Source organism: Crinia signifera, chromosome 8, assembly GCF_055691185.1.
Source record: "Crinia signifera chromosome 8, ASM5569118v1, whole genome shotgun sequence".
Lineage (NCBI taxonomy): Eukaryota > Metazoa > Chordata > Amphibia > Anura > Myobatrachidae > Crinia > Crinia signifera.
The window spans coordinates 48,811,052-48,837,544 of record NC_139224.1 but is presented as its reverse complement, the minus strand read 5'-3'; the positions used below and the strand labels follow the sequence as shown (position 1 = coordinate 48,837,544).

At 42.8% G+C, this 26,493-nt stretch overlaps 1 protein-coding gene across 1 annotated transcript in view; it reads right to left on the bottom strand.

Annotated features, from left to right (window-relative positions):
- Positions 1-26,493, bottom strand: part of SLC6A1 (solute carrier family 6 member 1) — a 159,226-nt gene that overhangs the window by 17,904 nt on the left and 114,829 nt on the right. Inside the window, exons 3-10 of the mRNA XM_083156320.1 lie at positions 24,191-24,322; positions 23,299-23,399; positions 22,160-22,269; positions 13,553-13,685; positions 11,550-11,684; positions 11,362-11,465; positions 9,509-9,633; positions 6,940-7,052 (exon numbers count right to left, since the gene is read on the bottom strand). Coding sequence (XP_083012446.1) covers positions 6,940-7,052; positions 9,509-9,633; positions 11,362-11,465; positions 11,550-11,684; positions 13,553-13,685; positions 22,160-22,269; positions 23,299-23,399; positions 24,191-24,322 — 953 coding nt within the window. The remainder of the gene's footprint in view (positions 1-6,939; positions 7,053-9,508; positions 9,634-11,361; positions 11,466-11,549; positions 11,685-13,552; positions 13,686-22,159; positions 22,270-23,298; positions 23,400-24,190; positions 24,323-26,493) is intronic.

The following is a 26,493-nucleotide window of genomic DNA, read 5'->3' as shown; positions in this document are numbered from 1 at the left end:
GGTTCAGGGAAGAAACTGAACCGGCTACTGGTTGAGAAATAGCATAATATATCATTTCAGATACAACTTTAGGGAGTACTTAATCTGGGATTCCGACTGTCGGAACATCATGACAGTTGGAATCCCGGGCCGTTTACGTTCAGCTCGAATGTAACTTGATAGCAATGTCGAGTGTCGGAAACTGTGCGGGTTGGTGAAAACGGTGGCGGATTGTAAAAAAATGCCTGTAAATTCCACAACATGTGGCGGTCTCGACAAAACAGATTCAATTTATTTTAAAGTCGGATCTGTTTTGTCGGAATCTGCCTTCAATACTGTTGGTAACGGCAAAGCTGAATAGGCGATGGCTGCTATTTCCACAGGCGGAAATATCAACCAGGATTGAATCCTGCCCTTTACCTTTAAAATAGATAGCAAGATCTTATTATCTTTATTTAAGGTGGCACAAAGTATCTATATCACCATACAAGGGGTTAAAACTGACAATTGGATAAATACAAAAAGAACAAACTGATGTATAAATTAAAATAATTACATTAATACACTGAGCATTTAGCATAAATATTCATGCAATATAAAGTGGCAAGCTGTCCTGCTCATATGAGCTTATAATCTATAGAATATTTGGGTTAATAGTATAAGGAGAAGAAGACAGAAGGTGAAATTTTATCACCTGGGACATTATAGCATTGCCACTATAAAACATTGGACAGACTTACCAGATTCTCCCCAAAGTCTGCATCTTACAGACTATTACATTTCCCCCAGAGTTGTAAAGTTACAGTAGTTGGAGGGGTAAGAATCAAGAGGGGAACAACATTAGTTTAAAGGGGTGGGGGGGTGGGGTGGCCCCACCGCTGCTCACCTGCTCAAGGGGGGGTCCCGTGGAGTACCAAATGAGAGGGGGGAGAGCGACTATCGGCAGGCTTCAGGGGGGGTGCGGGAGCCTTCCGCCGTTCATTTGCCACTAATGGTTAAAGTCCTGGGGGGGGGGCGCCTCCCACCGATAGAACCAGAGGTGGGAGGGGGTGCGGAAATCGGCACGCATGATGCTGAACGGCTCCAGGGGGTGGGGTGGAGGGAACGGTGACGGCTTACCTGCTCCCTGACGCTGGGTTGAATAATGCCTTCTTCCTGGTACTCGGGCGGGATCTTTCATCCTGCAATGGGCGTCTGCTTGCTGCTGCGCAGTATCGCCCTCCAGTGGCCCTAGGCAAATGCCTCAAGCTGCCTAGTGGTGGCCCCGGCCCTTGGTACGCTTAAAGGCTGGGAGGTTGGATGAATGTCTAGTTCAGGGGTCCTCCAACTATTCAAACTATTGTGCTCTGGGACCCCATCAGACAATAAAAATAATTACAGGACCCCAGCATGATACTACAGAAGGTCATCACATAACGTGTAGTAGGGCGGAGTGAAAAAATTGAAATTGAGAAATTCAAAATCGGAAAGTGTGGAAAGTTGTGACTTGACCTGAGTAAGAAACGTGCAAAAGCATTTTGATCTGAGTCAACATCTTCTGTTCTAGCAAGAGAACTAAAGTTTCGCTTTTTAGGTGAAAATAACGAAACATATGAAAAAACTCCGATCTAGTTAAAATTATGTCAGGACGTCTTAGAGTGGTTCATTAATATACTTTAGCATATTAAAAAACAGTACGAGCTTGTCCTGGTGCAAAGAGACTGACTTTGGCGGGAAAAAAATCCCTGATAATTGACCCATTTTCATGGTCACAATTGTAAATATTGTGTTTTCTCCTGATGCAGTGCATGCATAGCATCATTGTGGAGGCACACAATTATGTGAGGAGTCTAAAATAACAGACAATTCAACAGATTTTTCAGACTCCTTGAATCACTGACTGAGATTAGAGAAGTCATCAGCCTGATGATCAGCAACATAGAATCGCGACCCTAAGGTGAGAAGGTCTGGAACCACTTTGGGGTCAGGACCACAGTTTGAAAACCACGGGTCTAGTTGATAGAGATAGAGTGATAGGTTATTATATCGCGTGATTTCCATGGTACAGTAAGTTCAGAAGAGACAGACATATATTGTACTATATAAATCCATACAGTCATTCTCTCTTAAATGGTCTGATGCAGGAAAGCTGGCAAATTAATTAGTGGATTGCATGTTCTTAGAATGAACAAATGTGAAGATAAATGTAAACTGATTTGGACAAGCACTGTAAGCTACCAAGGACAACATGTGCAATCGGTAATATGATTAATAAGAAATGTCATATTTGGTTGCTACCAGGCAAAATTTGACTTCTCAGAAACAAAAAGTAAATCATGGATTTTTATGTACATGAATTAGACTCCTGCATTTCTAAGCAGGTTTATTTTTACTAATGAGTCATTTACAAAGACTACATCTTTCAGCAAAGCTTCATGACAATGATATAAACTGCAGTCATTATTATATAAATGATATTTTTCTCACTGATCATCTCTCCAAGCCCTAAGGCGTATAGTGACCTACATTATTCATATGACTTGACAACTATTCAGCAAATGACTGGAGCTCTCATCAAACAGAAAGCAATGACTCCCATGCGACTCTTATATTAGCCACTTGTATCAGCAATTCAAAGCACAACAGGACCAATATGTTTCAAGAAGCCTTACGATTGTGGGCTTAAAATGGTCATGCAGAGGTTGGGGAACTTACTTCTCTATGCCACCTAATGACCCCCCTCCCCCATTAGGCAGAGACAGGGCCAGTGGTAGGGTTTTTGGCATCCCCCTGCAAACTAGAATGCTTTTCTGTGAGAATTACTGTGCAGGGCCAATGTGGAGGTTAAAATGTTCCACCTCACCATTAGAGGTGGTGGAACTCTGTTCCACCCCGTTCCCCCTCACTTTAACCCCTGTCAATATCTGTAAGAGTTTATGATAGCAGTGAAATAAATGTACTGTACACTGAATCTGATACAACCACATTGCATTTTATGCAACTGCTTAGAAGAATGAGAAAAAACGTACAGGTATGGTAAATGTTTCCCCATACAGGAAATGATAAATATATCAAGTAGAGGGGAACGGGTCAAGATTTTTTTTGACAAAATAAGCACATCAGATTTATCCGGATTTATTTCATTTGCTATCCAAAACATGTTAGAGCAGATAGCCAAAAAGGTGCCATTTTTGAGTCACCATGGACCAAAGTCACCATGGAGATTTGCTGGGCTGCAAATTTGCACTTGCATGAGCCCTCTGTGCAATCACAGCCAGTGATGAATAGTCATTGCTGGCTGTTTGCAAGTTGATTGACAGCTGGTGGCCGTTTATAGGCAGCACCCTGTCATTTTCTGGGAGTGTTGCCTAAAAACGACAGGCCCAGCCATGCGGAGGGAGGGCCACTGAGGTCAGCAATAGTCTCCATTTCCCCAAGAAGACTAGACCTAACTGATGGCTGCGAACAGGGGTAAACTCATTTGATGATGATGATTGTGAATGGTTTTCCCCCATGTGCACGGCTGCAAATGTATTCTTAGAAATCATGGTGACTTCTATTAGCATTATCTGACACATGTTTCATTAAAGAATCCTAGATTTGTGACAGCAGAACTCACTAATTAAAATCAATCACATTAGATTCAACTAATCATTTATACAGATTTCTTAGGAAAATAATAATTATTATAATTATTATTGTTGTTCCTATAATCACTACTGTGAGTTGAGTATCCCACATCCAAAATGTTTGGGACCAGAAGTATTTTGGATATTTGATATTTCCATAGTTTGGAATATTGGCATACAGTACCATAATGAGATACCTTGTGAATAGGACCCAAGTCTACACTGAATTTAATTTTTAATTAATTATTTTCATCTGGTAAGGTGTCAAGGGACTGGAGAATATCAGAAATAGTCAATATTCAAAAAAGGAAAAAGAGATGACCATGCGAATTTTAGACCTGTGGGCGTAACATCAATTGTGGGGAAATTATTTGAGGGAATTTTTAGGGATGGTATCCTGAACAATTTAGAGGGGCATATTATAATCAGTAGAAACCAGCATGGGTTTTTGACAAGAAAGTCAGCAAGAACCTAGATAAGGGGTATACTGTAGATGTGATCTACCTGGACTTTGATAAAGCCTATGATACTGTGTCACATAAGCGGTTTATTAACAAAATGAAGGATTTCGGTTAAGGGGAAAAAATTGGTAGATGGGTAAGGAAATAGAACAGAGTGGCGGGAAATGGTGCATTTTCAGGTTGGATCGGGGATTGGTGTTAGGGCTGCTTCTATTTAATATATTCATTAATGACATAGAGGAAGAAATACTAAGCAAAGTATGGATCTTTGCAGATGACACAAAACTACGCAGGGTGATTAGAACAAATAAGGATGTCTCCATGCCGCAGAGGGATTTAAATAAACTAGATGAGTGGGCGGATTAATGGAAAATAAGGTTCAATGTTCATAAATTTAAGGTTATACATCTTGGGAGACATAACCAGTGTGATACTTACAATCTAAATGGAGTAGAATTGGGTAAATCAGATTTGAAAAAAGATCTACAGTAAGAGTCCAAATTAACAACAAACTGGGGTGCAGTGATCAGTGTCATAGTAGCCAATAAGGCAAACAAGATACTAGCCTGTATAAAAACGGACATGGAGGCTAGGAACACCAAAATAATTATGCCACTGTACAAGGCACTGGTTAGACCTCATCTAGAATTTGGAGTACAATACTGGGCATCTCACTACAAAAAGGATATCATATAACTGTAAAAAGTCTAGAGTAGGGCAACCAAGCTAATTAATCATTATTCATTAAACTATGAGGACAGATTAGCGAATTAGGAATGTTTATGCTGGAAGAGAGACATTTACGAGGAAACATGCTTAACATATACAAATATATCAGAGGACAATATATTGAACACACCAATATATGGTGACACGTCATACTCAGTGGAAAGCGCAGCTCATAGTGTGAGGAGAGGATCAACCTCACCGTCTTGTTCTTCTATAATATATTGTACTGTAAGACACTGTATTTACTATGACAGTAGGACACGTGGGCACAGCTGCATTACAAAGGCCCCGCCGACCCTGCGTTCGCAGGGAGGTGCTGAGTGGGTGTGGTCACCGGGGGTCTGAGGGACTATATATGCACTCCATTGCCCTGCCTCACCCTGCTGCTTGCTGCCACCACCGCTGCCGGGTCTTTGGCCGGGAACTGCCACAGCGGCAAGCAGCAGGGTAAGACAGGGTGGGGGGGGAGGGTTACAGGCTTTATTTTACGTGGAGAGGAGGCAGGCTTTATTTTAAGGGGGGCAGGCTTTATTCTGCGGGAGGGGGCTTGCTCGTTTTATCGTTACTCCAATGCGTGGGCATATGCTCAGGCTGGAGGAGATATTTTGTAGCCTCCAAAGGAAAGGCTTTTTAATTGTCAGGCCAGTAAAAGAATAAAAACTCTCTTCCAGAAGAAGTGGTGTTGGCAAACACAGTAAATACATTTAAATTAAGGTTGGACAATAATTTATTAAATATAAAACCATCCAGGGGTAAAACAGATAAATATTATTTAGCCCAAGGTGAATCGAATTAAAAAAAACAAAAGAGGATTTAACATCTAGACAATACTATCTAAGGCAGGCATGTCCAAACTGTGGCCCTCCAGCTGATGTGAAACTACACATCCCAGCATGCCTTGCCATGGTTTTAGCATTCCCTAATAGCAAAACGTTGGCAAGGCATGATGGGACTTGTAGTTTCACAACAGCTGGAAGGCCATAGTTTGGACATGACTGATCTAAGGGGTCCTTTAAAAAGGTTGATCTTTTTTCAACCTAAACTACTACAGGTATGTAACTATTTTTGTGTACATTGTTCCATCAGAAAGCAAATAACTCACGCTCAAAAAATTCTGTATTTCAGAATATTCTGTATTTTGGAGTTTTGGATATGAAAGTCTCAACCTGTATTATTATTGATCACCAATAAATCACAAATATTGTTTTATATTTCACCAATTTCTACAATACTGACATGACACATTTAGATTAAAATGTATTTTATCTTGAGCAGAATCTGTTTGAGAATGAAATATATATATATATATATATATATATATATATATATGTCCTGAAGACGGGCTAGTCCCGAAACGGCGTAGACTTTTGCACTTTTACATAAAAGACCCGGAGTGACATCTTTTTTTGGATTGCATATTTGGTGGTCATTCGTTTCCCCCGTTGGTGAGCACCTGGGCAAAGTGTATTGGAGGTTTTACAGGGAGTGCCGGACCTTGTGCTACAATATATATATATATATATATATATATATATATATATATATATATGAAGAGAAAAGGTGTAGAGGTGCGCTCAGAAGATAGTTTCACCAATCCACAATTGGAAAAATATAAAACATTTATTACATACAGTAATACAATTAAAAAGACTTTCATAAAAAGCTTCTCATTTGAAATCAATTATACAATTTCATGGTGTGTCATTGTCATCCAATATAGCTTTGATCATAGGTGTTGAGAGATCACGCAGAACCCTACGCGTTTCGTCCACTAGGGACTTCTTCAGGGGTAATACACCAGGATCTATGGACTTTATATACCTTGGTTCGATACAAACGAAAATATATTGGGTAGCTCTTTTGGGAGTTATTAAGGGAGATGTGGTCACAGTAGTTATTCCGGTGACCTTGTGATACTCCACTTAGTGGTGAGTATAATGGAATCGAATCAAGAAGCACAATAAAACACCTCTCCGACAGATGACCTATTATCCAACTGCACAGTTAATTCTGAATCTGTAAGCCTCAGTCTTAATCAGCATGTGGAGAGATGTATATATATACACACATATGCAATTATACCAGTTTGACCGCATTTTAAGATTGTGAGAAAACATGGCTTGAAGTAATTTTATATAAATAATTAGAACATATATATTTACCTGGCTGTCAATTCCAAGCATCAGCAGCATGGAGAAGAAGAGAATAGCCCAGAGAGGAGATATAGGTAGTTGTGTCACTGCTTCCGGATACGCTAAGAATGCTAATCCTGGCCCTGTGTTATAAGGAGAATTATAGGTCTTACATTAGCCACTGACACTGTTAGTTAAAAATAAATTGTTCTATATGTTTGCATGTGTTTATGTGTGTGTGTGTGCAGTGTACCGTCACTGGTACTTAGGGATGCCAATCCCGGGATCGGGATCGTCGGGATCCCGGGATTTAGGGCATTTTTGGCCGGGATTTGAATCCCGGGATTGCGGGATTCAAATGCGCATTTGTGTACCGGTGAGGGGGCGGGGGAGGAGGCAGTTAAATTGAAGTCCGTGCAGACGCAGCGGTGTTTTAACACTGTGGTTGCGCAGCGTGACCTCTAACATCACGCTGCACTGCCTGGCAACAAGGTTGTGTGGCTGCGCAGCGTGATGTGAGAGATCACATCACACTGCGCAGCCACACACTGATTGGCCGGACACCGCATGTGGCCGGACACTGAGTTACCCACCTCCTCCCCGGCCCGCCGAGTAACAGTTACCTCGCCTCCTCCACCACGTCTGGCCGGACACCTACAGTAGTTTCACGCCTCCTCCCCAGCCCGCCGAGTGAGTCACCTCGCCTCCTCCACCACATTTCCTTTGCTTAGAGGTAATTTATAAATTATTGGGCATATCAGGAGGCCAATCCCGGGATCCCGGGATTGACCGTTTTTCAATCCCGATTCCCAGGATTGAAAAAATGGCCTGGGATTGGCCACCCTACTGGTACTGGATCCCTGCTTTGACCCTAATGCCAGGAACACACTGGAGTAATGCCGGGACCATTTCATAATGACAAATTGGCTACATCACTTGGTGTACGGAGAATTACGCACATCATGAGCAAAGAATATTTGTCTACCCTGCTTCATGGTCAACCGGATGGCTGTTACTAGCATTCTATGTTTTGCAAATGGAGTAGACAGTAATCGTTCCATCCTTTAATAAAAATTTTCAATGTGTACGGGCAATCAGGCTCAAGGGAAGTCATCCCTTAAAACTACCTGATTGCCCGTCACTGCAGTGTGTACACGGCTTTATATACCTTGAAGACTTTAATGTCCTAGATTCTTCTCCCTCATTGTGACAATGGGGCTTATTCAGATCTGCACGCCCGGGCTGTAAATTTGCAGCGCGGGCTGTGATTTCACATAATCAAACGACGGAGCATGTGCACTGTACACAGTGCGCATGTGTGAGCCATCCCCTGAAGGCAGCAAGTGAAGACTAGCCCGAGTTCCCATGGGAATTCCCAGTGATTCATGGGAACACCCATAAAATGCTGTGTATTCCCATGGGTGATCCCCGTCCATGCCGACATCCGACCCCACCCCACCCCGAAGCTTGCAAAGAGCTCGGCGACTATGCAGTCACCAAAGTCATTTGCAAAAGGGAGCTGCACATGCGCAGAATATACCATGTACAGACCCCAAAACATCAGGACGGGGCCAAACTTGCTAAATAGCGAGTAAACTAGAATCACCCCCTAAGTATCTAATTTCTCATTATCAACCTATTACAGAAATGGTAAGGATTTGTCATTGGGTTTATGGGGCACTTCACTACAATACACAAGGGCAGATGTATCAAGCCTCAGAGAAAGTGGAGAAAAAGGCACATAGCAAATACTAATTAGCTCCTATCATTTAATACAATGTTCTAGATATGAGAGTTATACCCCTTTCACATCAAAAACCCGGTTTATTGCCGGGCAACTGCCTGGTCCACACAAATTGAGATGAGGTATGAAAGCATCAAATCTAATAACCTGGATTGACCAACCTGGCGATGCAAACCCGGGGTATTGCCGGGCAGCTGCCTGGTTGACACAGATCGAGTTGCGGTGTGAAAGCACCAAATCTAATAACCTGGATTGACCAACCTGGCAATTCAAACCCGGGTCAAAAGAAGGGATAAACCCAGGGCAACCTGTGTAGAATGGGTTTAGTGTGAATGTGCCGGACCAGGGTCGGAGCAAGGTCAGACCCAGGATTGAGATCCCGCGTCTGACCTGGCATAGCAATGTGCAAGTGGTATTAGAAGCTGATTTGTTGTTAACTTTATTTCTCTCCAACACTTGGTACATCTCTCCCAGAATGTGGTGCAGGGGTGAGGATTTCCCAGGATTGTTATTTTGGCTTAGGATCCAATACATGAGAACATCATAGTTACTAGACTGTTAAGCCCCATATACATTAGGTAATATTGTGAACACTATCGCTCAGAAAGAAGTGTGTAAATTCCATATCGCTAACGATGCACACTCCTGCATGTTTAAATGAGGGAGGTCCTTGTTAGTGATGGTCATGCTGCAGCTGTAACATGACAGTCGTCCCCCCCGGCGACTCTCGATTTCCCTCCGGCATTGACAAGTATGTATGCATTTGCCAAGGCCGCACCCCCGCCGGTTCCCCACCAAGGCCAATATCGGTGACAGTAAATGATACACCTGCAGAAACAACAATAACATTTGTACCTGAAGCTGCTACTTGTGCAATCGGCCTTTTTGTCACATGTGCCATGAATCCAACAATAGAAAATATGACAAAACCGGCAAACATACTCGTACCAGAATTAATACCGCAGACAATGATTGAGTCTCTAGAAAAGAGAAAATGAGGGTTTACTACAAGCACAGCACAGCGAGGTGTATCAATGTAATATACATTATTACAGCCTAAGAAATTATTCATATGCATTTAAAAGAAGCAATAAAATGTATGGGTTGCATGTATTGGAAATGGGTAGATGAAATGGATAGGGATCAAATATTAAGATCAGATAATCCACAAAAGAAAAATAATAAAAAAGAAAATAGAGCAATGTTTGTCACACAATATAATTCAAGCAATGAAAATCAAAAAGATAATAAAGAAAAATAATATCGTGATAGAGGCAGCCTTATAATGGTGTGAGGGTAATATAGTGATAGAAGCAGCCTTATATAATGGTGTGAGGGTAATATAGTGATAGAGGCAGCCTTATAAAATTGTGGGATGATAAAATAGTGATAGAGGCAGCCTTATATAATGGTGTGAGGGTAATATAGTGATAGAGGCAGCCTTATATAATGGTGTGAGGGTTATATAGTGATAGATGCAGCCTTATAAAATGGTGTGAGGGTAATATAGTGATAGAGGCAGCCTTATATAATGGTGTGAGGGTTATATAGTGGAAGAAGTAGCCTTATATAATGGTGTGAAGGTAATATAGTGATAGAGGCAGCCTTATATAATGGTGTGAAGGTAATATAGTGATAGAGGCAGCCTTATATAATGGTTTGAGGGCTATAGTGGAAGAGGCAGCCTTATATAATGGTTTGAGGGTTATATAGTGGAAGAGGCAGCCTTATATAATGGTTTGAGGGTTATATAGTGGAAGAGGCAGCCTTATATAATGGTGTGAGGGTTATATAGTGGAAGAGGCAGCCTTATATAACGGTTTGAGGGTTATATAGTGGAAGAGGCAGCCTTATATAATGGTGTGAGGGTTATATAGTGGAAGAGGCAGCCTTATATAATGGTGTGAGGGTAATATAGTGATAGAGGCAGCCTTATATAATGGTTTGAGGGTTATATAGTGGAAGAGGCAGCCTTATATAATGGTGTGAGGGTTATATAGTGGAAGAGGCCGCCTTATATAATGGTTTGAGGGTAATATAGGGATAGATGCAGCCTTATATAATGGTGTGAGGGTGACATAGTGGAAGAGGCAGCCTTATATAATGGTGTGAGGGTAATATAGTAATAGAGGCAGCCTTATATAATGGTGTGAGGGTAATATATAGTGGAAGAGGCAGCCTTATATAATGATGTGAGGGTAATATGGTGATAGAGGCAGCCTTATATAATGGTGTGAGGGTAATATAGTGATAGAGGCAGCCTTATATAATGGTGTGAGGGTAATATAGTGATAGAGGCAGCCTTATATAATGGTGTGAGGGTAATATAGTGATAGAGGCAGCCTTATATAATAGTGTGAGGGTAATATATAGTGGAAGAGGCAGCCTTATATAATGATGTGAGGGTTATATAGTGGAAGAGGCATCCTTAGATAATGGTTTGAGGGTGACGTAGTGGAAGAGGCAGCCTTATATAATGATATTAGGGTAATATAGTGATAGAAGCAGCCTTATATAATGGTGTGAGGGTAATATAGTGGGAGAAGCAGCCATTTTGAATGATCCTGATAAATAACTGTAATGTTCAGGCATTCTCTTATTCTATCTCAGGGACAATTACTTATAATATCCAAGTACAACATCCAGACATTTATATCTTTCTAATGTAACTGAAGCTAAAGTTAATGACTAAGAAAACATTTACTTGCCTGTAAACATTATTGTGGAAGGGGTTGTAACTTCCAAGAGCAATGAGTGATCCTAGTCCCAAACCATACGAGAAGAAGATTTGGGTGGCCGCATCCAGCCACACCTGCACCCAGAGGGAAAACATGTGTTACCATCACAGGGACTTACAGCTGTGGAAACATACAGCACAATGGGATGCCTTCCTTACCTCAGAATCAGACAGCTTGCTGAAATTTGGAGTGATATAAAACAAAATTCCATCCACTGCTCCAGGCAGGGTCACTCCACGGAAAAATAAAATGACCAACATGATGTAAGGGTAAGTGGCTGAGAAATAGACTACCTGAGGAGACACAAAACAATCTTACTGTACATCAGCTTTCTTTTGTTCTGTTTACAGAATACTTATTTTATCTTGTATAATACTCTTCACTTATAACTGTTCTAAGGTTCTGTTAAATAAAGGAGTTTAAGTAAAAGAGGTACATTTATTGAAATAATATCTGTATATTTGATATGAAATTGAATAGTATAATAGCACTTTCACATCGCAAAGTTGGGTATCACCCAGGATTTTGTACACAGGTTCATCCTGGGCTGGGTGCAATCTGGCTGAGACTCCTTTCAGACTAGCAGCCGGACCTGACTAATTGTTGGGTTGGTGACATTATCGGTGACAGGATGACTGGGGGCGGGGTTAGGGTTAGTGTAGTTGAGCACCCCTCTCAGAAGTTTAGGCAGGGGCGAATTTAGGGGTCAGGCCGCCCCTAGGCACAACATTTTTGTGCTCCCCCCCCCCAATTTTAATGTAATCATATATTTATATACATTGTTATTTATATATATATATATATATATATATATATCATAAAAATGTAACTGTAGCCCACCTTAATATTTTTTTTAAGCACTCTGGACTGCTCACTGTACGGAGGACTCGGAGGGAGGGAGGCACTTATTAGTACAGTGATTAGCACAGTGTCTCCGTCAGTCTCTTTCTGGCTCACACACTGTGATGAGCACAGGGAGGATCTGCGCGCCGCTCAGCTCAGCTGCTGGATACACAGCAGCCAATAGACTGTGTGTGTGTGTAGAGTAGCCAATGGGTGGAAGCCGGCAGCAGTGAGCCTGAGCCATTTCCGGACGCGCAGGGGGACCATCGGACCCAGCCACCAGAGGTGATGTAATGTGCATGGCAGGGTGGGTGGGCAGTGGCGGGTGACTAGTGGCGCTGCCGCCTACATATAATTCATCTATGCGGCGGCGGCGCTCGTCACTCGCCGCTGCCCACCCGCTGTGCCATTTAACAGAATGTCAGCCAGCCTGCCGCCCTTAATTGGTGCCGCCCTGAGGCCGGTGTCTCACGGGCCTAGGCACAAATCCGGCCCTGAGTTTAGGCAGTCTGGATGTCATTGATGGTATTCTTAGGTATCTTGGCTGCAGGCATCCCTTACCCAACCCATAGAACCGGCGCAACTCCCAGTACTCAGAATGAGTATTCCTCAGCTACTGGAAATGAGCATGGCAGATGATGTTAACATTAATATTTAACCTTAGCTTAATATTCATCAAATGACAATATTAACCAATAAATACAATTAAAGTATCAATGACTCTATACATGAGCTGTACTTATTTCTATCAAATGTATTTGGGATCAATGATGTTGGGTCAGGGGAGGCGGAGTTATGACCAGGGGCTGGAGCAGGGGAACGGTCCCCTGAAATAACCCCCTCCCCCCCGGTACGCTGATGCGCCAATGCCTCCCGGGGGCGGACACATGACATCACATGACGTCAGCGCTTGCCCCCTCTTTGGTGGACACCGAAGGAAATAGGTCAGTTCGTACTGAGGGGAGAGGTGATCGGTGACCTTCAAATAATTTCTCTCCACTTTGGCCACATGCCAGGGGATGTGTTTGCATTCTTATGGAAGGCGAGCGGAGTCTAGGGGCTCTCTAACACAGCCCTGCTCATTTATGAAGGTGCATACAATTTCTAAGTTTTTCATACAGTACATCTTCTGGTAGCTGTCCACAATTCTTTAGCTTGGGTAACAACTACAGCATTCCTTGATGCCCCAGCCCTACACTAATTGTATGTAAATTACGGCTGGACTGGCTAACTAGCAGTTCTGGCAAATGTCAGATGCTCAGAAGTCAGAAATTAAACAAAAAACAGCTCTCCCAGGTGTCACAAAGCCCCACGTTACCTTTCCTGTCCAGCCAACTCCTTTCCAGATACAGAAATAAACCAGCACCCAAGCAATAGCAAGGGTAATGGCTAGTGGCCATCTGATTTGACCTGGCTTCTCCAGACCATCTGTCATCTGGTGCATGTTACGTCTGCAAAATAACAACAGAAGCATAGTTAGTAATGATGAATTGTTCGGCGCCTACACTTTTAACTACACATTTAAATGTGATTTTTGAACCTTTACATGTGTTCCCATCTCTCGACGTGCTTGTGTAATGCACAGATCCCGACGAAGCATATTTCTTTCTTTAAGATAACTGATGATAACTAATTGGAGGTTGTTCTAGACAAGGTGTATGTAATTCACCATGACAACTGTAACTCTGCTTGAAACATTTGAGTCAGCAGCAGGACCAGTTATTTGGATAAATCGGCCAGCAGGGACCAGAGAGAGGAGACTGCGTGACCCACTTGTAAAGAGACGCGTGCACGCAGGGAGCCTCCGGTTAACATGTGATAACGGTAACAGTGATAAAGATGATGGGTACAGCTGAGGGACTAAGAGGATCTTTTCCCTAATTCACAGATGAAAAGAACTCATTCTGTCAGAAATAACAAAAAGTGAGGCCATGTGACTGCAGGAAGAGAAAAGCCTATTAAATCTGTCACCTGAATTCACATGTAGATATAGCACTTTTTGGAGAGGACTCCAGCAGAAATATTATTGTATATTAACGTACTGTATTACTGTACTGTATAACAGGAACATCTCTGCCCTATGTACAGTCTATGGGGGTTATTCTTATCCATTTGCTCCCCTGCTTGTTCACAGTTTACACGCATGTGCAGCCGCTTTGTGCAAGCGGGCACGGCAAATTGCTTATTCCCCGGCTCGGTGGGGGGGTGGACAGTGGCGTAACTATAGCACCGCAGCCCTCGCGACCGCGGGGGGGGCGCTGTGCATGTGCGGGCACCGGGGGCTGCAGTGCTATAGTTACGCCCCGCCGCCCCGCCGGCATCCCCCGCAGTCTTCACCTGACTTCAGTACGCAGCGCTGGTCCCGGCTCCCGTTCTTCTGCTATGAGGACCACCACAAAATGTCCGCCCCCATTTAGCAGACTGTTCTCTGAAACTGTCTGCTGTACGGGGGCGGACATTTTGTGGTAGTCCTCATAGCAGAAGAAGGGAGCCGGGACCAGTGCTGCGTACTGAACGTAGGTAAGACTGCAGGGGATGGCGGGGTTGATGCGGCGGGGTTGATGCGGCGGGGTGAGCGGGCGGGCGCCCTCCCTTTAACGGCGGGGGGGGGGGGGGGCGCCCAAAATGTAGTTACGCCCCTGGGGGTGGAGGTGGCGGCGAGGGGCTTCACCCACTGGGAGTTTCCATGTAAATGCGCCGGTGATGCAGGTGCAGGGGGCGGGCAACTGATGTCAGCGGATGTAAGCTGCGCGCCCTCTTCCCGTACAGGAAGCCCATAGATCTAAGATACCAGAGAGTTGTCTTAGATCTGGAAGCGCTTGCAACCGACTATTGAATGACTTTGTCCCCGCACGCAAGGCTGCAAATAGATCCATTCACATGTGTGCAGGGATATTCGGCGTGAGAGCAGGGGCTGGCGTTTATGTGAGTGGTGCATAGATGACACACAAAGCTGTGAATTTCGCAGATTTGCGTGTCAACCAGAATCACCCCCTATATGTGAAGTTGCCACATACTCAATAATACAACTGAATACAACTAGAACAACTGATAGAAGCAATATACATATAATAACTGATTTATAGAATTGTTCTGGATTTATAGAGAATTTAGGGGCTATTCAGCCCAAATTCTGTCCCGTCTCTGATGGTGGGGGTGTGCACATGCGCATAATCGCACATGCGCATGCACAAACCGCCGGAGCAGGGCAATGAGAGATGGGGGGGGGGGGGCACAAAAACAGTGCCTGCTTGGTGCGGGCAATGCCAAATGATGTCAGCACCGGTCCCAATTTTTTTCGGAAAGCGTCCATCTGAGAAGTAAGTACTGGCTTACAGTATTTCAGAGGAACAGATGAAAAAATATTTGATAGTGGGCACCCGTCGAATGATCTTTCCTCTGTGCAGGCGCATGCGAGCGAATGTGTAAGCATACACACCTGCTCACAGCATACCAATGGGATCCAGCAAGCGGGGGTTGTCGGCTGGGCGGCGATAACCTGCTCGCTAGGCTGCGAATATAGCGAGCAGGTCTGAATTACTCCCTAAGAAAGGCGTATGGCTAGTAATTTCACCACGGCTGAATGGCTCAAATTTCAGCAAATTGATCTACAGTATGTGAGAATCAGGGGCATAAGTAGGAAAGGTATAGACATTTGGAAGAAGCCCCACTCTCTCCCTATCTCTCCTATCAACAATACTCAATGCCATCCATATAAGCAAGATTAACTGTCTTATGTTTTCTAGCACGTCAGGTGGTACATTGTCTAAATTCCCGAGCTACAGTATGACAACTGATTCATTCTATGTATGCTGCTGTGTATGCTATGTTCACCAAAGGAAAGCAGTTCTTGATTCATATCCGTTCTGACTAAAGGAAATGTAACACTGTATTACACAATCTATACTACATTGTGCTACTGTATATTACTTGTAATATTCTTATTGACGATTATGTTAATGACAACATATCCATTAGAAGTACAGTAGTTCCACATCTGAATGCAATCTTTCCTTATACTGTATACTGTAAGTATCTTGGCCCCTGTGATGCAATACTGTTGTATCTAAGGATATGTGGTTATATGGGGGTAAATGTAATAGGATGTGAGAAGCCAGAGGTGCTGTAGTTTGCCTGGGAATGGGGAGCATATCTCAGCCTATAATTGTGATCGTGTAAGCAGAAAAAATGATGCAAGCTCCTCAGCTCCAGCGGCCATTCTACGTGGCTATAGGGTTTTTCAGATTATCGAAGGATATGTGACCACTGTTGTGAATCTGTACACAGTTGCTTGGATCTGAAATGCTGGTGGTGGTATTCTGAATGCCTTTGCAGGTGGCTACAGCATCAGCATATTTTTGCACATCTGCTGCAGGCAGGATCACATTAGCCTACATCTCTGAATCAGGCCTAGAGTCAAATCGGACTAGCTCCCAACTTCTTCCAAACTGAAATAGTGATTGGCATGTATAACAAGAAACAAGGCCCCTTGCCAGGGGGTGTGGCTTCTTAGAAATTTTAGCTGCACCCGAATTACACCCCCATTTTCATCATTGGGGGGTGCATGCCCGGAACTTTGGAAGCTGCTGGCCATACTACCCAGTCCCTTTCTTCACAGAATAGACACTGGGCGGTATTCAATAAGAATACCTGCGAGGTGCAGCGAATCCTTTTTAGGATTCGCTGCACATTCGCCACGTTCCGGAGCCTCGCTGGCTCCGGTATTCAACGAGTCAGGGACAGCGAGCCCCTGACCAGCGAATATGAGCTCCTGCGGCGAATGCCGCAGGGAGCATGAGGACGGTGGCAGGCAGAGAGATGGAAGTCTTTTTGCCTGCCCCAGAACGTTTGTGGGGGGGAGGTGGGCTCCCCGGGTGCCAGGCAGCACAGGCTGCCCCCCGGGGGTGCCAGCAGGGGACCGTATATTCACTACACCCGATCGTAACGATCGGGTGCAGTGAATATATGAATATCTAATGAGCGGCTCGGCTCCGGCGCCCCCTGCTGGCTGCTGTGTAAAAAAAAAAATATATATATATATTTTTTTAAATTAAATATATATTCATGTGCTTACAGCACATGAATAAAAATAGCATGCCCCTCCTCAGAATAAAATTCCTGATTTTTTGACACCAAATGTAAAAAACAAAACACTTTATTTTAAAAGTTCACATTCCACTTCTCCATAAAAAGATAGCGATTGCTACTCGGTGAATCATGGCGAAAAAAACCTTCAAATGTATTCGCCATGTGGTCATTGAATAGGGTGATTCACCGTTTTAGTCAAAAATTCGCCAAACAGCACAAATTCGCCATAAAAACATGGCGAATCAGGCTCATTGAATACCGCCCACTGTGTGCACCTCACAACTCCACCCACCTCACTGTGGAACACAGAAGGCTTCTGTCCTACATGAGCTCACCTAAGGACACCTGTGTTACGGGTTACAGGTGTACCACCCCAGTTTAACTCCCCCGCTGTCACAGTCCCAGGAGCAATGGGACAACCAGACAGTGCCCGAAAAAATTGAGCTATGTTTCAGGGTAAACTGAAGACTTTCTTTAAGAGTGTTTAATTTTGCAGATTAGTTATTAAATATGGAGGCAGCGTGGTGTTGAGCACACTACCATGACTGTAATAATGTATAATTGGCACTCTTTCAGCATAAAAATATTAAATGCTTAAACATATTCCATCAACCCTGTCACAATGCTTCATCCGGCATTAGTACTGTGTCGGCATACTCTGCTCAATATTACCATGCTGTCGAACTGGCTGATAACTGATAATCTTGTTAAATGAATTTGCCTAGCCATGATCTGACCATGCCCGTTACATTGTTTAATACTGAAAGAGTTCCCGAAGAAAGATTATTTTGGTTATATTGAGAACTGTGTACAGAGCCGATTAGGCACCATGTAACTAAATGGCATGGGCTACAGTGAGTGCAACATATATTACTCACTATGGATAAATGTAACTATGGATGATTGGGTTCCAGTTGAAAGTGTAAAACCTTTGATACAATATAAAAGTGACAGTGGTAATTTTTATGTAGAAATGATCCCAAAAAAAGATTATATGAGGTTACAATGATCACCAATTGCCTAGTAAAGTTTAGATATGGCCCAGGATTGGGAAACTCAAACGAGGGTGCAATATAAAAGATAATATTTGCTGTCTTTGAAAGAGCAATCAAGTGGTAATTATTCCATTGATTGTCACAGTGATAGATACTTTTGTACAGAACGGCAGACTCACATCTGGAAGAACGGCAATGTCTATAGACAATACAGCAGCTGCTAGACTTTTATTTAATTTGCCAGTAATAAAACATACATATAACTTCGGCTTTGTTTGTTATTGGATTATAAATGGATTTGATGTGACATCGCACCGTGTAGGCTTAAATGACTTTGGGCCAGATGCACTAAGCTTCAAAATGTCATAGAATGGAGAGAAAACCAACCAATCAGCTTTTTCAAACATAGCCTGTGACATGGCAGTTAGGTGCTGATTGGCTGGTTGTTTATCACTCTCCACTTTATCACTTTTTGACGCTTAGTGCATCTGGCCCCTTGTATTAAGCATGGACATTATTTGACAAAATAACACAATTAAGGCTGATGTAATACAGTACTGTTCAAAGCTGATTGTATAGTGTGCATTTAGGTGCTGTAACCAATAGCAACAAATCAGACAAGTCCACTTTATACAGGAAAGCATATCTATATGCAAATCCTAAACATACAGTATTAATGTAAAACATTCTAATGTATGAGTGTGGCGCATGTAGTAAACATAGGTGCAACATCAGCTTATGATCAAGAAATTAATGCAAGACATCAATTACATACAGTTGGGTATAAATTCTCAGAAGTCACAAATGCAATGGTCAGGATGCTGACAGCGGCATTCAAACAGTCAAAGGACCTCATTCAGGTCCATTCACTGCCGCCCTGCATTCGCACGGGGACCGTGGGCGGGGGACAGATAGGGGGTGGGGCAACGGGCAGCATTATTAGCATATGGGAAGGCCCAGTGTTTCATTTGCATTCCCATGACAATGATGGCAGTTCTCATGCTAATGTGGGCATGACAGACAGGCGAGGGGCAGGCAGCTGATATTCCCCCGAACGTGCATGCATATGTAAGGTTGCTCAGAACAACCTAACATATGCGTGCATGCACCACATCTTTCGATGGTCGGCGACCAGCGAAAGAAGTGGGCATTACCCCGGCCTACGAATGGATGTTACTGTGTAACATCCATTTGCATGCCCTGCGAGTGAGTCATTCTTGCGAATGGGTGGCGGCAGCCAACCATTCACAAGGCAGGGTTTGGTTGACTCGCAAGGATGCGAATTTGCATTTGTTCGTATCAACCAGAATAACCCCCCCCCCCCCCCAAGTCCTGATGGGTGCCAGTAAACCACACTCCTAAATCTAAATCACCCACCCACTGGCTTATTCAAACTGTCCCCTTCACAGCCAAACTGTGCCCCCACTCCTGCAATCTAATCCACTGAACACCCTGCCAAGTTTTTGCAAATAAGTGGTCATATAAGTTTCAGTTACAATTCTACTTGCAAATGAGTAGGCAAAAGTGTCCTGTTATGGGGTAACTGGGCTCCATGTGGCTTGGGCAAAAGTGTGGTATATATGCCTATTTCCAGGAGCATTTTTTTGCACTGAGCGCTACATTCATGATATTGGGGGTTATTCAGACCTGATAGCTGCTGTGCTATTTTGCACGGCGAGCGATTACTGAACAGCTGTCCATACATCTGAGCCGTAGTGCGAGATGGCATCCAGCAACAAAAATCTGCCTCTTTTTTATTCACAGCCCGGCCACGTTTTGGCAAGAAGTCGGCATTTGTGGGTGGTAATTGGATGTTTTCTGGGAATACCTGGAAAATGTAGGCTTGCCCAGGCATTTCAGGGAGGGCGTTTGATATAAGCTCCAGCCTATCTCTATCTATCTGTGCGACAAGCTGCCATTTTCTTGCAAGCAATTTTTCAGAGCAGCAAACAAGTCTGAATCAGGCCCCATGTTGACTAGTAACATATGGGCAACTCTGAGTATGGATGAATCCAAGCATAGGTGCCGATTTATGTTTTTGCTGGTGGGTGCTCAAGCCAAAAATATAGAGGAGTGGCTTCATGGGGAAGGGGTGTGGCCACAAAAAAGACCAATTTATATTACGGAGCACAGTTGTCTCAAATATTCAAATTACGGCAACAAAATTCTACATACATAAATGCCCCCACAGGGCAGGTACATAAATGCCTCCACAGTGCAGGTACATAAATGCCTCCACAGTGCAGGTACATAAATGCCCCCACAGTGCAGGTACATAAATGCCCCCACAGTGCAGGTACATAAATGCCCCCACAGTGCAGGTACTCCGTGGACAGAATACTCTCTTCCCGGCATACTGTTTCCCAGGTGGCGGGTCCGGCAATGTGGGCGCTGCAGCCGCAAATTAGCAAGTTAATATGGTGGCCTAGCAGCGGGACTCGGGCCCGTGGGTGCTCATCAATTTCCGTGGGTGCTCGGGCCCTTGAGCACCCACAGAATCGGCACCTATGAATCCAAGGCTGAGTTGCCATCAGCTCTGTATCAAACCGATATACAGTATCTGAATCACATTTGTCAACCAACTGTAACAATTTCAAGGCAAAAGTGAGGGATAGGTACTTCTGTTATGCAGCCTGCTTAGAAAGTTAATTACATACATTAAGCAAATGTTTCCAAAGATGATATTTCTTGTAGATCCTGACAGATGCAATTGTATGCCTGACATTATTACATAACACTGTTCTTGTACTCTGCGGTCTCTGTAATATGAATCTGACTATATAGTTGAATGATAACTGCTGACTGATGCTGGTAAGAAATCTAAGCAGTCCTTTCCGCTGATGTAATATTTCTATAGAATGGCTAGAGAAGATTACAGTACTTAATTTACAAGTATCTTTTCCATTTTTTTTTACTGGTCTCCTGCTGGCATAAATCATGTGAATAAACACTTGGCAGCTGTAGAGATACCCTTGATAGCCAGTGCTGGACTGCAGTGATTATCTAATTGAACTTTATTACAGCACTTCATTTGTCTGCCTACTCTGACCTTCTTTTCACAAGACACAGAATTTGAAGTTGTAAATTCAGTTTAATAAGGTGTCTGCTGCCTATCTCTAACACACGCCACCATGCTTCTCTCCTTTATGGGTTTTTTTGATGTTCCTAGACGGTCTTCCATTTTTAATTAAATCAGGATAATTATGAATTTTGAAATTTTTTTTTAATAATTACGTTAAAAATTATTCAGTGGACTTTTAAGCTGCTCTTTCCTTCACTGGGCAGCTGCTCTGGAGAATGCTACAGAAGGAAGGAGTCCGAAATGTAAATTATTAGAATGCCGGTAGCTCACATCCACTTGCTACAGTACTACTGTATGTATTGCAGTTCTTATAAATATAAAGACTATGCAAAATATACTTGAATGCTCTCTGTATTGTATACTGGTCACTGGAATGCTTTGTGTATTTTTGTTCAACAGGATGCTCTCTGTATGGTATAGTGCCTAGAATGCTTTCTGTATATATTATCAGTCAAAAGCTCTATGTATTTTAAAGTGGTCACTTAAATGCTCCCTGTATTGTTTATTGGTCAGAAATATAACCTCTGCATTGAATACTGACAAGAAAAAGTTGAATAATAATTATAGCGTTTTCAAATATAAATACAAGCTATGTTTTTTGCTGTGTAACCATGCATACATTAGACACCTCGTGCCTAAAAGGTGTGTGTCCATTGCACTAATCTATTGGCTATAGAGCCCAGGTCATGTTTTCCCATGTTCTGCCTTTCCTTGTTTTTAGATACTCCAATTGGCTAAAAGAAGATCAAAGTAAACTTACTCCCAAAACTCCATCACAGCACTGGTCATATTTGTTGTGTTAGCCATAGAATAATTGGAGAAACAGCGTTCTGTATTCCATGAATTTTCACAGCTTTTCCAAGGTAAATTCTGTGTGGTAAAAACAACAGTATAAAATCAAACACTTTAATTGACAAGTAGAATATAATACAATCTTTCTACATAAGGAAATCTTAAAGAGGATGTGTAGAAATTAGAATATGCTCAACAACCCCCACTGCAAATGTAAAGCAGCCAAATATAACGTTATTATTAAATGCAATTTCTATGTATGAAAGAGGTCCATAAAGATATTGACAAGTTTTTTAGCCATAAGGGAAAAATGTATCAAATATTCTTGAAAGAGGATAGTGGAGAAGTTGAAAATCAGGTGGCTCTCCCTGATGCCCAGGAAAGTCGGCAAGTCTCCAGGCAGCCTCTTCTTGGACAGCTTGCCTGAGCCATGTTACTCACACCTTCTAGCCGTCTGCCAGTGGTGGAAAAGCAATCAACCAATTTCTAACTATGGGCAGTACGGATGGTGTAGTGGTTAGCATTACTCCCACACAGCACTAAGGGCATGGATTTGATTCCCGCCATGGTCCTAACTGTCTAGAATTTGTATATATTCTCCCTGTTCTTCCTAGGGTTCCCTATTGGTATTCCATTTTCCTCCCACAATTCAAAAATATACTGGTAGGTTGATTAGCTCCAAGTAAAAATGAACCAAAGGGTGCTAGTGTGCGTATGTACTGTACATGGACAGACAAGATGGGCCAAGCGGTTCTTATCTGCCATCAACTTCTTACCAGCATTTATTATATCAAGTACAATCTAAAAAAAATGATGAATAGAAGTTGGTTGGGTGCTATGGACAACTTCACCACTTGTCCACTCCTTTTAAGATTGGATTCATGTCCATCATAGAGAACATTGAGTCCGATTCAGATCTGCTCGCTAAGCAGAGTATATTCGCTGCCTAGCGACCAGGTAAACTCTGCCTCGGTTCCCCACCAAAACGCACCCCCCGCGCTCCTGCGACCAGCAGCTTCCCCTGGCAGTCAGCTGTTTCCATGCCTCTTACCCCGGCAGTGTCACACAGAAAGAAAAAATAGCAAATGCAAATGTGGGGATACTTACAGTTGTGAATGAGTTATATAAATAGTATATAGCCCAGGATATGATAACAATATAGTAAATATTTAACCAGAAGGACAGAACAGCAGCAGCCAGCCCAACACCTGCAGGGGAAACAATGTATATAGACTGGGGTTCCATAGTATATAGTTATACATTAACTGATTTTTACAGCTCATTATATGTGAGGAAGTACTGTATGAATGAAAATATGAATGGAACAAACATTGTGAAATAGAACTCCGATCCTAGTTTATTTTCCCCTTGGAATTCTATCAACATAAATTCAGTGGCGTAACTATTATTGGGCGCCCCCCCCCCCCCGCCGGAAATTTCGGCAGCCACCCCCCTAAAATAAAGCCTGCCCCCCCCTTAATATAAAGCCCGCCGCCCACCTCCAACCCCGCTACTTACCCCTCTGCTCACCGCCGCCGGGAACCGCAGATCTACTTGTCTCTTGTCTGCGGTCCCGGCTCTCCTCCTGGTAGGCTTCTGTTAATGCAAATGGCTCTCAAAAAATGGCCGCCCCCTAATAGCAAACCATTTTTGAAGATGCTAGAGGAAGCTGCTGCACCAGGCACAGCAAGGCAAGGATTTTGGGGATCTACGCAACTTTTCTTATGGTGATAGGCAGACTAGGAGGTTCTTGGTCACAGATCTCTGTCTTTTCAAGATAAATAGGCGCTTAAGTACTTCAGGTTATTATATACAAGGGATGCAGATAGGCAAACTTGCAGGTGTTCTCCTTTTTTCCTACTATAGAAGAGTTGTCGCATGGCACAAAAGTTCTCAGCTTTAACACCATTCATAGCGTCGGATGATAACGATGATGATGACGACGATGGTGATACGTATGACTTGCAATGGAACACTCTAGTAAGAATTGTGCACATACCCTTAAACATTGGAGCAAGTCTCCAAACTCCAAGGCCTCCAATAGAAGTATATTGTCCCAAAGCACACTCCAAAAGGAACAATGGCATCCCGGCAAAAATCAGGGTTAAGAAATATGGGATAAGAAAAGCACCTGAAAGGAAAATAAACTGCTGTAAACTCAGTAACATTAATAATACAGAACAATATTATTATACAAATACAAAATGCCTTAAAATAGAGCGCCTATAAAAGGCAAGTGTGCAGCTACAGTATTACTAGCATAAATAGGGCAGCAGGAACGGTTTACTGGTTAGTATTACTGCTTCACAGCAGTGAGTTCATGGGTTCAATTCTCACCATGGCCCTAACTGTGTGGAGTTTGGATATTCTCCCCGTGCTTGCGTGGGTTTCCCAGAGGTACTCTGGTTTCTTCTCACAATCCCAAAAAATACTGGTAGGTTAATCGTCGCCCAACAAATTAACCCTAGAATGTCTGTTTGTGCGTGTACATGTGGTAGGGAATATAGACTGTAAGCTCCACTGGGGCAGAGACTGATGTGAATGTTCAACTATACTCTGTAAAGTGCTGCGGAATATGTGTGTGCTATATAAGAAACTGGTAATAGTAACAATAAGAATGATGATAATATTAATAATAATAATAATAATAATAAAAATAATAGCTGTTCATCCGAAACATCAAGGACACATCAAGGATAATAAGAAGAATGCGCAATAAATAAAGGAACACTTACATACCACATCCCCTAAAAGTATCACAAATGAATGCACGAGATAAATAAAACTGGCATTAATTGGGTGTGGTATGGGACTCCGACAGTCGGGATCCCGACAGTCATTATCCCGACGTTGGGATCCCGACTGCCCGGAGTCAGACAGCATGGCGAGTGCAAAAAAGCCCCTTGCGGGCACGGTAGCTCGCTACGCGAGCCACCTATTCTATTCTCCCTCTATGGGGGTCGTGGACCCCCACGAGGGAAAATAGTGGGTGGCCGTCGGTCACCCAGCTGCCGGCGTTTTGACAGTCGGGATGCCGACGTCGGGTAAATGACTGTCGGGAACCCATCCGGCACCCGCATTAATTACCTAGAGCAGTCCAACAATCTCCTGCAGAAGTTTGCAGCTAGATAATAGAACTGGGCAGATGATTCAACCCAAATAAATGCAGGATTGGGATGTACTTTGTCCATTGAGCATTTATCATATGATTAGCTTCACGGATGTGTTATCACAGTTCATCATTGGTTCCATCTAGAATCTTTAAGCTAGAAACACTGACCTAGAAAGAATTTGTACATTAATGTAATCACTGAATGGAGAACCCACAACCAAGTGGAGAAATAAAAAAAGTAAAATTTTATCCATCAACTCTTGTCTGCAAACAATGCACTAAATCAAGGACATACTGATTTTATTCAATTCATGCTTGGGTTTATTTTAAAAGTACTCATCATTCTGAATTTACATCTATAAGAAGAATGAAGCCTATCTACAGTATGGCCCTTATTCTGGTTCACTCGCAAATGCTAATTCCTTTTCAAATGGAAAAAAAAAAACATGTGCACTGTGCAGTGAGAATTAGATTTGGGTGAGTTATTTTGTTTCTGTGCAGGGTAAATACTGTCTGCTTTATTTTTACACTGCAATTTAGGTCTCACTTTGAAATAAAACCCCATCCAAATCTAACACTCTCTGCACAAGTTACATCTCCCCCCCCCCCCCCCCCCCCCATCCCCTGCAGTGCACATGGTTTTGTCCATTTGAGAAGGAATTTGCCTTTGTGAGTTAAGGGCCTATCCAGGGCGGTAATGAGCCATAGAAAGCCGGGAGCAAGGAGCAGGACAGAGGGCTTCCCTCTCCCCACCCCATACATTTTAGTTTGAACACACCTAAACCAAATCTACCTCTGTCTGCACATGTTGCATTTGCCTCACCTGCAGTGCATATGGTTTTGCCCAGTAGAGAAAGACTTGAGCTTCTACTTTTACTTTCATGAAAAATAAATATATTTTTTAAACTAGTAAAATTACACATATTACAATAGAATAACCCAATATAGTTTTTTTTTGGTACAGGTTGAGTATCCCGTATCCAAAATGCTCGGGACCAGGAGAATTTTGGATAACGGATTATTCCGTATTTCGGAATATTTTAATATTTCAATGATGTATTTTGAAGTATCTTGCATTTATGCTGTATAAACACATAATATACACACAAATATATTTTATTACCACATAAAATACACACAAATATATTTTATTTGTTCAAAAAACAAGGTTTCAAAACGTGAAACAAAAT